Here is a 13,549-nt window from a genome sequence, read left to right as displayed (position 1 = left end):
GCTACATCCAGGCCAGTTGAGTGTGTTAGGAGGTGGGAACGCACTCGGGAGAGAACCGAGTTAGCGTCCGGCCGCCCACGCGCGTGGAAGCAAGTTCTGGGAGGCGGGAGCGCCCCGCGGCTCGCACGTCTGGCCCTTGGGAGAAGGTAACTCCCGCAAATGCGGGCGGCCAGGCCCGCCGGGAGAAGGCGCGAACCTCACAGACTGGGGTCAGAGTCTGGCTGGGGAGGGGCCTTCGGGCCCTGGGAACTGGCTCCCGGAGCTGGTTTGGAGGCCAAAGTCGGGGTGTAGACTCGGGGCAGCAGCGGGAGGGCAGGAGCGGGGACTCTGACGAGCGCCCCATCCTGGAGCACCGGGAAGTCGGCAGGGCGCGCTCTTCAGTTCGCGCGGCGGGGGACACTGCGTGCGGCAGGCTTGCGGAGCGCGCTCTCCCGGTCACCGGGAGCGCGGTCACTTCTGCAGAATTTCCTCGCGGAGACCCCGAGCGCGGCGGCGGGATCCCTTTAGTCTCCGCAAACTTCGCCCAGCACGCTCTGCGGTGCGCGCGGCCAGCCCGGCCAGGGACGCTCTCCGGGTACGCCGCGCGCGGTGCCCGCGGCCAGCCTTGCCGGGGGCGCCCTCCGGCGACGGCGCGCGCGACCCTGGGCCCGCCGGGCGTGGCGCGCTCTCCCCGACGGGGCGCGCGGCGGCGCGGCGGTCCTGCGCGCCCCCGACTTCGCAGAGCGCGGGGTCCCGAGCCGGAGGTGGCGCCCCCAGCCGCGCCCGCCCCGTCCACCTCCCGCCCGGGGGCGACTCCTCCCCCAGCTGCGTCGGGGCTTTTACTTTCGCTTCCGTTCGAGCGACCCGGGGCCCTCGCCGCGGAGGGACGGAGCCGGCCGCCAGCTCGGGCCGCCGGGCCACCGTGGGAACGGTAACTTCGGCCCCCACCTCCACCGGCGCGTCTCCCGCCCAGTCGCCGCACTTCCGCCCTGCTTTCCTCTGCTTCCTCCCTTCCCGCCCGGGTCGCCTCTCCCCTGCCGCCCCGAGCTCTGTCTAAAGGAGCCGGGTCCTTGGGGCAGGGCGGCCCGACGGCGGGCGCTGAACTAAGGGGAGAAGGCTCTCCCCGCCCCCCAAGCATCGCCTGCTTTGCTCAGCTTGTCCTCCCTTCCCTCCTAGACCCGTACTACTGGGGATTTGGAAAGGGGGGCTGGTTTTAGGAGGGCGGGAAGGGTTCGTTCTCTGGCCTGGCTGACAGCGAGGGCTCCCGTGTTAGACAGCCCTGGGTTCCAGTTCCTGCTTGTCAGCTATGGGGCCTTGGCCCTCTCCATGCCCGTCTGTGAAATGGGGATGGTGGTCAGGTTGACAGTCGCTACGAGGATGGAATGAGGTGATAATGGTTCATTGCAGGGCCTCTGTCAGGGCTTAGTACGATACACATGAGCTGCTGTCACCGTTGTTGGGGTACCCTTGTGTAGGGATCTTCAAGGTCCCTTGAGGAAATTTTGTTTTAAAGGACGGGCAGGACTGTCAGGCTGCAGCCTTTGACTCTTGTGTTCAAATTTGCCTTTTATGAGGCAGTAAAATTAATTGTGGGTGATTCGAAGTGAGTCATTCCCAGGGCTTTTCCTCTTGAATTCCTGGGTTGGCCAAGAACATGGCCCTAACCTTTGTTTACTTACAAGCTATTTCCTCCATCAGGGTCTACAGCCTGATCTTCATCATAGGATAGCCAGACACCGCCTAGGTTCATAATCCACTTCTGCCTCTTATTAGCCATGCAGCTTTGGGCAGGTTACTTAACCTCTGAGGAAAGCAAAGTTTCTTCTGCAGTACAGGCTCCAGCCTCCTAGCCGTGCTATATCAGATGACAGTGGAGTACTTGAGTGCCCAGGAGAGCCCCCTCCTCCAGGTGCTGGAGGTGAGAGGTGGAGGTCCTTCCAGCTTCTTCTCTCTGAGCCTCTTAGGAAGATTGTCTTTACTTGGGCAACAGTAAGGCTGCTGTAACAAGTTGTATTGTGTCAACATTCATAATAGGGGAAGCAGCTGCACTGAAATTCAGACAGTAGCTGGGAAGTGACTTTCTACCAGATGTGTACCAGTCGCCTGTTAAGCATGTATAGAAATAATTGCTAGAGGAATCTTTTTTTCAGTCTCCACAAAAGCTGCTTGAAATATGAATGTGATTTCCAAGTACCAATGAGGGTTGACAGTTGAATGTTGCCTTGATCTTGAGTTCTGTGGACAGTGGTGATAATAAGGAATATTTATAGAACATTTATAGACGCCATGCTTAGCATTTTACATGGATTGTTCCTTTCGTCTTCACAGCCATGTGTGATTTAGGCATTACTGTTTTCCCGTTTTACAGATGAAGAAACTGAGTTTTGGAGAGGTTGAGATCTTTTGTTCAAGGTCCCATGGCTAATAGGTGGACCCCTGATCTGCAGTTCACCATGACTGGGCTCTCAACCACCCTCCTGGGTCCCTTTAGTTCTGTTGTCTGTCCCATGTCAACAGTTTATTCAGGGCCCTGAAGGATTTAAAAATTTTAAGTACATTTCAGTTGTAACATTTATGAAGAAATATTTATTAAGTGCCTACCGTGTACCTGACACTTTTCTATGACTGGAACAAAAAAAGGATGTTTAAGATAAGCTCTCAATCTATAAATAAGAGTCCCCGTAGGTAAAAGAGTCATAATAATATCTAAGAGTGCTTACAGAGAGTTCCTGGCACTGTTAATGCGTTGTATGAATTACATATTAATTAATTTAAAGGGAAGATAGATGTGTTTAACAATTGAATAAGAAATATTCCTTGAATAACTGACTGCTCTTTGCAGCCTAAGTTTTAACGAAGGGAACGAATACAAGAAAATAAGGCCGGGCATGCCCTCTCCAGGTGTAGCAGACAGAGGATAGCCTTGGATTGTCTTGGGCTGTGGAGATGAGTAGAAATGAAAGGCCATCACCAAGTCTTGGCTTGACTGAATGATGTGACCAAAATCAGGCACCCCACCCAGACATCACTCTCGTACTGGGTGAACTTGATTTCACCCAGAAATCAAGCGCAGCCTCAAAGGAATAAGAAAGTCGCTGAATGTTTAGCCTTACAGATTTAAGAGTAAAGTCCCACCACACTGCCTTGCTTCAGATGCACACTCCAGCAGGTTGTTAAAAAGGACTCTTGCTGCCCTCTAGACAGAGTTCAGCATCCACCCAGGAAGATGCTGTAGGTTTCAAACGGAAGACCCTTCTGGCCTAATGTTTGCAGAGAAAGCTCTGAGAGTCTCTCGCCCCTGAGCCATAGAAATCAGCCTGTAGCGAAGGCCAAAGTCCCCACTAAGCATCTGGGAAGGATGAGAGGTTTAAGCCATGCCCCTCCGGTGATGGAGCATGTCAGGTATTTAATAAGTGTGCGGTGCCTTGTGCCTCCCTCACTTCCACCCTCTCTGCTCCACCTTCTCAGACTAACATTTCCTCCCCTGAGAACCCTCCCTAACTCCTCAGGGGCTCAGTCGGGTCCCCTACTGTGCCTACAAGTTGTTCATCCTAATGGCACTGACCACAGTTGCTCTCAACATTGGTGCCATCTGTTTATCAGTGCCTGTCTTCCAACAAGAAAGGACCAGGTCAGGTGTATCCCTGGCTCCTAGTACACACCTGGTGCACTGGACTTCCAGGAAACATACACATGTATAATATACATATAATGGTCGTGTTGTTTTATCATTATGTGTCCTAGATTCAGTCTTTAAGATTAGCCTTGTTAAAAGACTCAAAGCTTCAACACCACATGTCAAAGTTAGTGTCTTTTTCTGGTGGACTTTGGTATAATATTAACTTGTGACTTTGAAAATATTTCAGTGCTTTGCTAATAAAGCTCCATGGTGAAAAGTAAGGCTGTATAAAGGAGATGAAATAAAAACGATCGAGTGTTTCCTTCATGCCTGGAATCGTGTTCATCTCCTTTGGTGTTAGGGTTATCTATGTTTTCGAGAAACATTTTGGGTCCTAATCTGCAACATCTTACTGCCTCCCAACCGGAAACAGGCTAGTGGTGACAGTGGGAGGTTCACGATGTGTTGAGAAACAGAATGGCTGTGGGACTTCTCACTATCTTTGTAGAGGTTTGGCCGCAGGACTCACCCTCCCTCTCTCCTCTCCTCACTGCCCAGCTCAGGCCTAAATAAGCTGTAAGGTGACATGACGATGACACATGGGGCTTCAGGCCACAAGGACAGTGCTTTGTCATCCTGGACGTCTCCCCCAGCTGGATTCCTTCTGCCCACCTCCAAAAGCCATTACCTGTGCCCTGGGGCAAAGTGTGTTCTGTCTGCCTTCTTGTTTTCCAGCCACATGAAGACATCCCTGGGAGGGCCTGATAGGAACATAGACCTGCATCTGCCAACCGTGGCCCGCTCTGTACGGTTGCTCAGAGATTGAGACCGGCAGGAGTCTGGAGAGGCTTCCCTTTGTTACCGAAGGCCAGTCCCTTTACGGGAAAGGAAACAGGACTTGGTTCCGGAGAAATGACTCTAGAACAGCCTCTATCACTTTTAGCTTATCCTCTTCCCCTGGGGCGTCTGTTTCTCCCAGTTTTCCATTCGATGCATATTTATTTAGCAAGTACCATTTGTGTGCCACTCGCCTCTGCCATAGTAAACTTGCACTGTTGTGTTGGAGCCAAGCAATAAGTAGAGTGCAAATAAACAAGACAAATACAAGGGCCATATGTAAAGGAAAGGAGGGGAGGGAGGGAGCTGGTGATGCAGTTGTAACCACGGAGTTCTCCCTGCAAAGGTGCCATTAAACTGAATTCTGAAGATTGAGAACTAGCCAGCCAGGCAAAGATGGCATGGCCAGGAAAGTTATGGGTGGTGACTTCCAGAAAGGGAGAACCAAGAGTCTTGATGGGGCCTGAAATGAGCCCAGTGGGCCCAGCGACGCTCGGGTGCTGGGAGGCTGAGTGGTACGATGTGAGGGGTGGGCTCTCAGTGCTTGCTGCTGCCTTCAGATCCTAGTCTAGTTGGCTGGTTACTTAGCCTGGGACCAGTTACTAAGCTTTTCTAGCCTCAGCTTCCTCATCTGTCAAAAGATAGTCATCACAGGGCTGATCTAACAGCATTTGGGGGAGGTATTGAATAAGGTCATGCTTACGAAACAATTAGCACAGCGAATAATCAAAGTGAGTTTCTGTTCTTATTGTTGCTGTTTTTACTTCTCAAAGTAGAGGGAGTAGTAGGTGAGTAGGGGGTCCTATTGGCTGCTGGCTCTCCTAGATCTGGGGGTGGAAAACCTCTTTAGTCTAGGTGTTTGGGGCCATAGGCGCTCGGTCACAATTACTCAACTCTGCTTGTGGTGGGAAAGCAGCCACAGACAATGTATAAATGAATGGGTGTGGCTGTGTTCCAGTAAAGCTTTATTTATTAAAACTGTTGGTGGGTCATAGCTTGCTGTCGACTCCAGGACTAGATAATGAAGAACCTTAAAATCCAAGGAGTTCAGATTTGAACTTTCCAGTTTTAGAGACCTCTTGAAGACTTGAGCAGGAAAATAATTCAATGGGGATCTGTTTTAGTAGAACCACGTAAAATCGTCTGAAACATGAGGAGCGCTTTATGCCCCAGGTCGCTGCTGTTTTTGAACTGAGTTGGAGTGATGCCAGCAGAAGAGTTCAGGAGTTCAGGAGAAGTTTCTTATTGTTGCAGACCTTGATGGACCTTCCTCAGCTTCTCCAACACAGGAAACATTTAACAATTGTGAATGCTGCATTGGAAGCTCCCAGAGGGGCAGGGACTCTGCTTTCTTGGCCGCTGTGTACCCAGTCTCTGAAATGAGGCTGAAACGGAGCTGGCACTCAAGCATTTGAATGAATTTGTTGGTCCAGCAACCCTGGAGTCCAGATATGCAGGGTTGCTCATCTCTAGGCTTAATTAAAAATTGTGTCACCAAGTGAGTGTTATTTAAAAATATCATGAGGCCAGTGATGCCACTGGGTACCAATTTTCTCATTGGCTTTCTTCCTTGCAGATGGCAGACGATCAGAGCTCTGTTGTGGAGCAGGGGGCTGGGGATTCAGCAAGCAACGATTTAGTTGATGCGAAGCCAGATCGGTCCTCTTTTGTCCCATCGCTCTTCGGGTAAGTTTCCTTCCATCCTTGCTGAGTTAAAGAGGAACCCTGGGGCAGCCTGCCATGCCTCTGTCATCTCCGCCCACCCATGCGGAAAGCGGGCATTCCAGAAGGTCTATGCTGTGTGTGGGAGATTTGCACAGAATCCTGCTAGCTGTGTGTGACAACACATGGGGTTCCCATGAGCACTCCCATGTTTCCAGGGCAAGCCCAGGTGTAAGGGACCCAAGCCCTGGGGGTCTTCTGCTCAGTTTTTGTGCATCTAGATGGCAGCTGTCCAGGAGTGAGGGGCTGGCCCTGTCAGAGGTGATTTGCGGCCAACTTCCTGCAGGGCAGAGATGGGCTTCTACTGCAAGTTGGGACCAGGCTTGGCTGAAAGGCAGAATCTGGGATTGGTGGCATAGGAGGTTTTAGGGTGGTACTCCATCGAAGGGGGGAGCATCTTGTCTGCTATTCCTTCCGTTTCCTTTCTGGAGTTCACTTTTTAAATTCTAAATTTTACATTTAATAATAATAATGATAACTTCATTTATTAAGCCTTTGTATGCCAGCTCACTGTTGCATGTAGTCCTCACAGTCCCAGGAGATGGTTCTATTACCATTATTTAGCAGGTAAGTGAACTGAGGCGCTAAGAGGCTTAGTAGCCTCCCTTTCTGATGGCGGTTTATAAATGATGGAGCTGAGATGAGAACCCAAACGGTACCAATGCCACTCACTCTGCTGTGCTTTCCATTTAAAAGTAGGGCTGCAGGGATGTGGAGGAGCCCTTTACCTGCTCTTAACCTTGATCATGGAGGGGCAGTGAGTGGGGCTTCCTGGCAAGAGGCAGGAGAGGTCTTTGCATCAAAAGCATCAGACTTCTTAGAAGCTCCTATGCCAAGCCCCATGTAAGAGGGACAGTGAGGGGGATAAAGGTTAGGGAGTGCTCCCAAGCAGCGCTCAGGAGGGGTAGAGCTGATGATGAGGGGCATCCTGGCTCCCTACAGCATCCCACAGGAAGCCCTGGGTCAGATCATCCCAAACAAGACTCAGAAAAGTGAGAAGATGCCAGCATCCTGGACCTGAATTCCATTGGCATCATAGCCATTTAGGGCCAAGGATATCTGATGAGATGACCAGAAAATACAGCTCCATGTCCTGAAAACTTTCCAAAGCTACGAGGTTAAGTGGTCCAGGCTAAACCGTTCCCCAGAGCAGACCCTTTAGAGCAGTGGCCTTCAAATGTTTTTGCTCACGTGCCCCTGAAATAATGTAAAACTACCCACCCTCTCCTATACTTTAAGGCGACATATAAATTTCTTGTCAGAATAGCTGCAAAGGATGTAGTATCTCAGGTTTCCCATCTCTCCAAATATTAGGGTTATGCAAGTTGCCTCTAAGTGAAAGAGAAACAGAAATTGTGTAATAGTCATTTCGTAAGTCTCAGTAAAGCTTTTTGTTGTACTTTCCAGAAAACAAACTGTTTGTTGTAAATACTGGTATTTAAAAATCATCTCTTTAAGTGTATCCAGTGAAATCTAAATCCTTAGTAATTTTATCCATTAAAAATGTACATGAACAAGCTGTCTTGTAACATCTAGAATTTTTATGTTATTTCTTTTTCCCCACTGAACTCTTTTCTTCATGGTTTCTCCCTACAATATTTTATTCTGATGTAATAGATTTGGTCGCTTGAAAGTCATTCATCAATCACCTCTTCATACATCTCTGTGACCTATATGTGTGCATACGTATGCGTGCTTAAGTTTGAAGACATTTTTCCATTAAAAGAAATTCCTCCTAGACTAAGTTACTGTTTATTATTAACCATGGATCCAAGTAAATACATGTTGATAAATTAGTGCTGTTAAGTCATTTTTCATCATAATAATTATTAAATAAAAATTGCATTGAGACTGCAATTTATAATGGACTGGAAGGGCATTTAAAAAGCTAGTTTATGAATAAATGGATAAATAATATGTATTAGAATACGAAAGAGTTCAGTATCACCTTTTTTATTTTTAGAGATAGAAGCACTGAGAAACCATGAATAAATACATGGGATGGCAGGAATTTTGTTATAATAATGTCGCTTAATTCTTTGAATTCCTTCCAAGTTCTCTGCCAAAAAATGACAACGCAATTAGGTCCTTCTTCAGCTGCATTGAAAATAAAGAATTGGAAATTACCTGACTTAGAAAAGAAATTATTATTCAGCCCTGAGAGACATTTTGGTTTTTTCAGTTTCTAGGAAATACACCAAAAAGACTTTATCAAAACTTCTCTAACAACTGTTAATTAAACCTGTTCCTTTTTCACTTAAAGGCAACTTGTTTAACCCAAACTGTTCCAATAGAGATAAGAAAATTAAAAAAGCATTAATGAGCATTTGTCAGTATCCCTTTTTTTGGGTAAGATGCTTTTAAGTTAGATGCTGATTATTTATACATTGGTCCTTTCTCCTCCTAAACCTCCTCTCCTTCTTTGTTCTCTGCCTCAGTTGTTGTCACTATCATTCATCAGCCAGCCGAGCTGGAATCCTAGAAGTCATCCTTGACTCCTGTCTTTGTCTTGACACTTGCCTTCCACCTCTGCTCCTCATCAAATCAGTCATTAGGATCTAACAGTTTTGCCCCTTCCACTCTTTCATTTTATGTTCTTCCCCTTTTCTTGATTAAAAACCTCTTAAAAGGTGGCTATTCAAGGCCAAAGCCAAGGTCCTAGCTCTGAGGAAGTTCATGATGTTGGTGGCAAAGACAAGCTCCCGTGTTGGATGATATTATTCAGAATATTTTCTGCCCCTGCCTCTGGGACCTGGAGAAGGAATGTGCATCTCAGCCACACTGGTGTCTGGCTCGGCCATTGACTTGCACTGGCCAGTGGAATGTGAGCACATGTGACGTGCTCAAGTTCTGAGCAGAAGCTCTAAGAATTATTGGGTGGTTCCACCATTGCTCTTTTCTGCTGCTGTGACACCACCATGTCCCAAATAGGACCTGCCCCTTCAGCCTAAATCACAAATGAAAAAGATGAAACATGGCAGCAGCCAATACATATTATATACTCAGGATGATCAAGAAATAAAGCTTTCTTGTTGTTAGGATATTGGAATCACTTGTTACTGCATCATAACCTAGCCTAAACTGACGGATACAACTCTCTTCGGGATCATTTATAGAGTATCTGAAGCTCATGTACCATGCTACGGAAATCAGGGAGGCATAATGATGCCAGGCACAGTGTTCCCCACCGAAGTAGGAAAGCTTGATGTGCTGACAATCACAGATACCTCACACATGAAGATTCTTCTTCTGGTCATAGTCCTGTTTGGCAAAGTAAAATTTTACTACTTTGAAGATGAGATTAGCTGTAGGAGTTTCAAAAAGAGGTGAACAAAGTCAGACTTAAAAAAAAATCTGTTTGATGTATATATAATGGGGAGGGGTGGCAAAACAAGAGCTGACTGAACCAAGAGATGGTTATTTAAAATATGTATATTTTTTAAGACCTCAGGAGCTGCACTTGTAGCTCCTTCATTTGTGTGAGTAATCTAATCTAGTGTGCTGAGTAATCTAGTTGACGAAGCCAGTTCTCCTTGTCAGACCAGGCAGCCACACCAGACTTGCTTTCCATCAGTCTAAATGAAAGGTCTGAGGCCGTTTTTTCAGTTCAGCGACTGCTGTTAGGCACCCCCGTGGCTGCCGTCTTCTGAATTCTAATTCTCAAGTGGATGGATGGATGGATAGGGAGGCAAAGAAGGAAGGAAGGTGGGAGGAAGGGGCACAGAGCCCAGTGCTGTGTTTACCTCCTTGAATAACTGCTCGGTTTGCTCTCCCAGGGCTCTCGCTCAAGTGAGGGTGATAGTGTCTTTAGGAATAATCAGGGGTGAGAGAGGCAAAGTCATTAGACAAGAGTCACGTTACCCTCATTCTGTTCTCCATATATTTCTTCAGTATTTTCTCAACATGTAATTGGATCTGAAACAGCCCAATGTGGCCCCGAATAGTCCTGTTTCTTTCCTTTCACCCTTATCAGACTCTTGTATAAGTAGGAAGCCCCTGTGCACAGCACGGTGTCAGATTCAAGGAGACTCACGGATACTGATGTGTGAATTGTCCCTTTGTTAGATGACATGGAGGTTTCAACGTCATCTAAGGTCCAGGGTGGGTGAGAAGTCTGCCCAGCTTTTATGTAGCAGGAGATGGGAGACTGAGAAAGGGGAGGTGGTATCATACTCAGGCAGACCAATTTTAGGAAAACTACAAGTGGAAATAGAGGATCTGACAGTCCATTCACTCAAAACTTTCTTCTCTGCACCCCTTGGAAAGTCTCTGAGTACCCTGGTTGGAGACCACTGCCTTAAAGGCCCATTATTTTGCAAAAATGGATATGTTCTGTGATGTGGGGTTTACCCCCTTAAATTTGGGGGAAGGTAAACAAGCCTGGAGTATCTTCTGGTATTCTAGTCCGTTGTACTTCTTCTATAGCATGGCTGATACTGCCATCAGGCTTCATGTTATCAAAATAAATAGTAAGTATCCTTGCAACGTATTTAAATTAGATTCCATTTTCTGAACTGCTTATTTCAGTTGCATGCATTCTAAGACATGATCGTTGAATTAGTAAGCAATACTGAGCTACAATAGGTGTCAATTTAATGTCTTACTTGCCCAGGTTGTGAAATGTTAGTTGCTTATTTTCTCTGCCGTCACCCGGCATCTGACTCATCCCCACGTGTTAGGTGATACACCGACCACCTACCGAGGATGCAATCATTGCAAATAAAATTTTATCAGAATTTGTAACATACCCTTAAAATTTAGATGTTTCCTTCCATTTTTTTTTCACTTCAGTAGGATGGAAGTTTCTTTTATCTAGTGAAGTGTCTCTGGCTTTCAAATTAACCACTTGAGTTGCCATTTTTGGTCACTAATTCATAATTTCATCCATTCGTTAAATATTTATGGAGTGACAGAGAACCAGGATTTGAACCTATGTCCACCTGCCTCTCAAGCCGAGCTCTCAACCATGGCTCTCTTGCCGCCTTTTTCGGCCAGGTTCTGTGTTTGGTCCTGGGTCTGCTGCCGGGACCAAGACCAACAAGGTCAGCATGGCCTCTGTCTCAGACACCCCCATTCTGGCAGGGAAGGCAGACATGGAAAGGGTAATTGAGGTGCAGTGGCGCCAGGAGCAGGTGGAGCAGAGATCGGGGGAGAGGGGCTGAGCCAGGCTTTAGAAGGGCTTGGCTGCAGGTCACATAAAGGATTTGGGATCAATCCTAAGGACGGGGATGTCACTAAAGGGTTTAAGCTGTAGAGTAACTTGTTCAGTTATCCCTGCAAAGCCCCACAAGACCACCGGAGCTGCAGTGTGGAGAGGGAGGCTCTGAGGAGTGGGGAAGTGAGTTAGGAGGCTGTGGTGGTTTCCCAGGTCTGAGAGGGTGGTGTAGATGGAGGGGGACTGGGGCCTCCAGAGATGCCTGGAAGGTAGAAGCCACCAGACTTTGACCAAGTGGAAGGAGAGGCCAAAGAAGGGATGATGACCAGGAAAGGGGCACCTGGACCACAGGGAATAGTTGAAGTTGGCTGGTGCCCACCAATCCCTGTTGCTGGGCAGAGGGGAGACGCAGTTTATATCTGCTGCCGTTTGTTGTTCCCCTTGCACCTGCTGCCTTGTCTTTGCTGACCGAGACCTTGTGAGAAACTTGGATGGTGTCAGGGACCTCATATGTGATGGGGTGGGACTCTGTGACTCAGTGTGATTTGAAGCAGAGAGGGAGTGTCCATTATCACACCTGGCCCACGGACATCCTGCACTTAACCTCTGTGCATTAGGGACTCTAACTGGGATTGTTTATCTTGCTAAAATATAACTAACTAACGGGGGTGGCCTGAATATGGCATCGGGGGTTGGTTTTTTTCCTGCACGTCTGGCAGGTGCTGTAGCCTCTCCCGTGGTCCCGTCTGTGGTGTGTTTGGAACTTTGCGTCCCACACGTCAGAGGGGTGGGTGCAGCATGTGGAAGCCTTGCTGGCTGCTCCTGTCCCCTCCTGTCCCCTCGTCAGCTCCCTTCTCTAGGCTGTCAGAATTGCAGTGAGGTGAGGCAGTGGAGGGGGCAGTAGCACCCCCATCCCTCTCTAATTGAAGACCCTCACCCTCCGCTGGAAACCTCAAGGATTCCCAGAAACGGAAAGACACCTTTTCTCCCTGAAGCCTGCGTGGGACTCAGCGGCCCAGACAGTTCCAAGCCTTCAGACTTGTCTTCGCTCTTTTGTCTCATTGCCACTAGATGGCGCAGCAGCATCGTTTTATTCCCATTTCATCGGGCCCTGAATAAACCAGACTATTCTTTAATTCACTTTTCTTAAAAGATAAAAATGTATTAAAATGTCTTCTTACCTGATTATTGAAGAAAAATTTGGGAAGCACAGAAAACCACAAAGAAGACGCATTTAGAATGTAATTTTAAAATTAGTAGTGTTTGGACTTCAAACAATGACTTAAAGTAAGTACAATCTGCCCTCTGTATCCATGGGTTCCACACCCGTGGTTTCAACCAACCTTGGATCGAAAAATAGCAGAGAGGTGAGGGGAATTCCAGAAATGTTCCAAGAAGCAAAACTTGAAATTGCTGAGTGCCGGCAACTATTTGCGTAGAATTTACATTGTATTAAATACTATAAGTAATCTAGAGATAAATTTGAAGTATAAGGTTATATGCAAATACTGCTCCATTTTCTATGAGGGACTTGAGCATCCGAGGATTTTGGTATCCTCGGGGGTCCTGGAACCAGTCATATGAGTGAACAATTGTATGTGCACAGTCTACGTTCCTTATGAGCCATAGTTTATGAACAAGATTTATATCATCTGCAAACTTGAAGTGGGATCCCCCTTGGTATAAAGGTCATCCTAGCACATGGCCCAGGTTACCTGCCATCCATGTTAACGATGTGGCCCCTGCCCTGATTATGAACTCAAGTTCTTACTGAATGTCTAAGCACAGCTACAGAAAATAGCTAATCACAGGAAATGACCAATTGTTGAATTGTAGAGTATTGGGAGCTATGGGAGGCTGGAGGAAGGATGAGGGGGAGGGCTGGAGGAGGAGTTGGGACTTGTCAGAGAAAAGGCCACAGGGTTATCAGGGGACTGGAAGAGCCTGCCTGCCAGGGCCAGGGCCACGGTGGGAACGATGGTTAGGCCAGGCCACGCAACGCAGGTCCGGGAAAGTGGCTGGAGGCCCTTGGACAGGGTGAGTTTGGTCCTGGTGGCACCACCTGGAGCAGTTGCAGAATCGAGACCAAGCCCTGCCAGGTGGCCTGGAATATGTCCCCTGCTAGGAACACTTCAGCTGTGAAATCAGGCTCCTTTCTGACCTCTGCTCAAGGCCAATATTAAAGGAACTAAAAAACAAAGTAGCCAACAGATTACACACACTCTTAGATTTCCCCA

The 13,549-nt window shown here is 47.8% G+C and overlaps 1 protein-coding gene across 4 annotated transcripts in view; it reads left to right on the top strand.

Annotated features, from left to right (window-relative positions):
* Positions 1–13,549, top strand: part of CASP7 (caspase 7) — a 34,532-nt gene continuing 20,983 nt past the window's right edge. The window contains exons 1-2 of one of the 4 annotated variants that reach the window (XM_010969828.3): positions 1–146; positions 6,012–6,121. In XM_010969828.3, coding sequence (XP_010968130.1) covers positions 6,012–6,121 — 110 coding nt within the window. In that variant the 5' untranslated portion in view covers positions 1–146. Of the gene's footprint in view, positions 147–195; positions 575–781; positions 911–5,809; positions 5,934–6,011; positions 6,122–13,549 lie in introns of those variants that run through there. The other 3 variants (XM_010969830.3, XM_010969829.3, XM_045506546.2) reach the window with 3 other exon arrangements.

Source organism: Camelus bactrianus, chromosome 11, assembly GCF_048773025.1.
Source record: "Camelus bactrianus isolate YW-2024 breed Bactrian camel chromosome 11, ASM4877302v1, whole genome shotgun sequence".
Taxonomy (NCBI): Eukaryota; Metazoa; Chordata; class Mammalia; order Artiodactyla; family Camelidae; genus Camelus; species Camelus bactrianus.
Note: the sequence above shows the minus strand (reverse complement) of the source record. Positions and strands in the feature narration are given on the sequence as shown.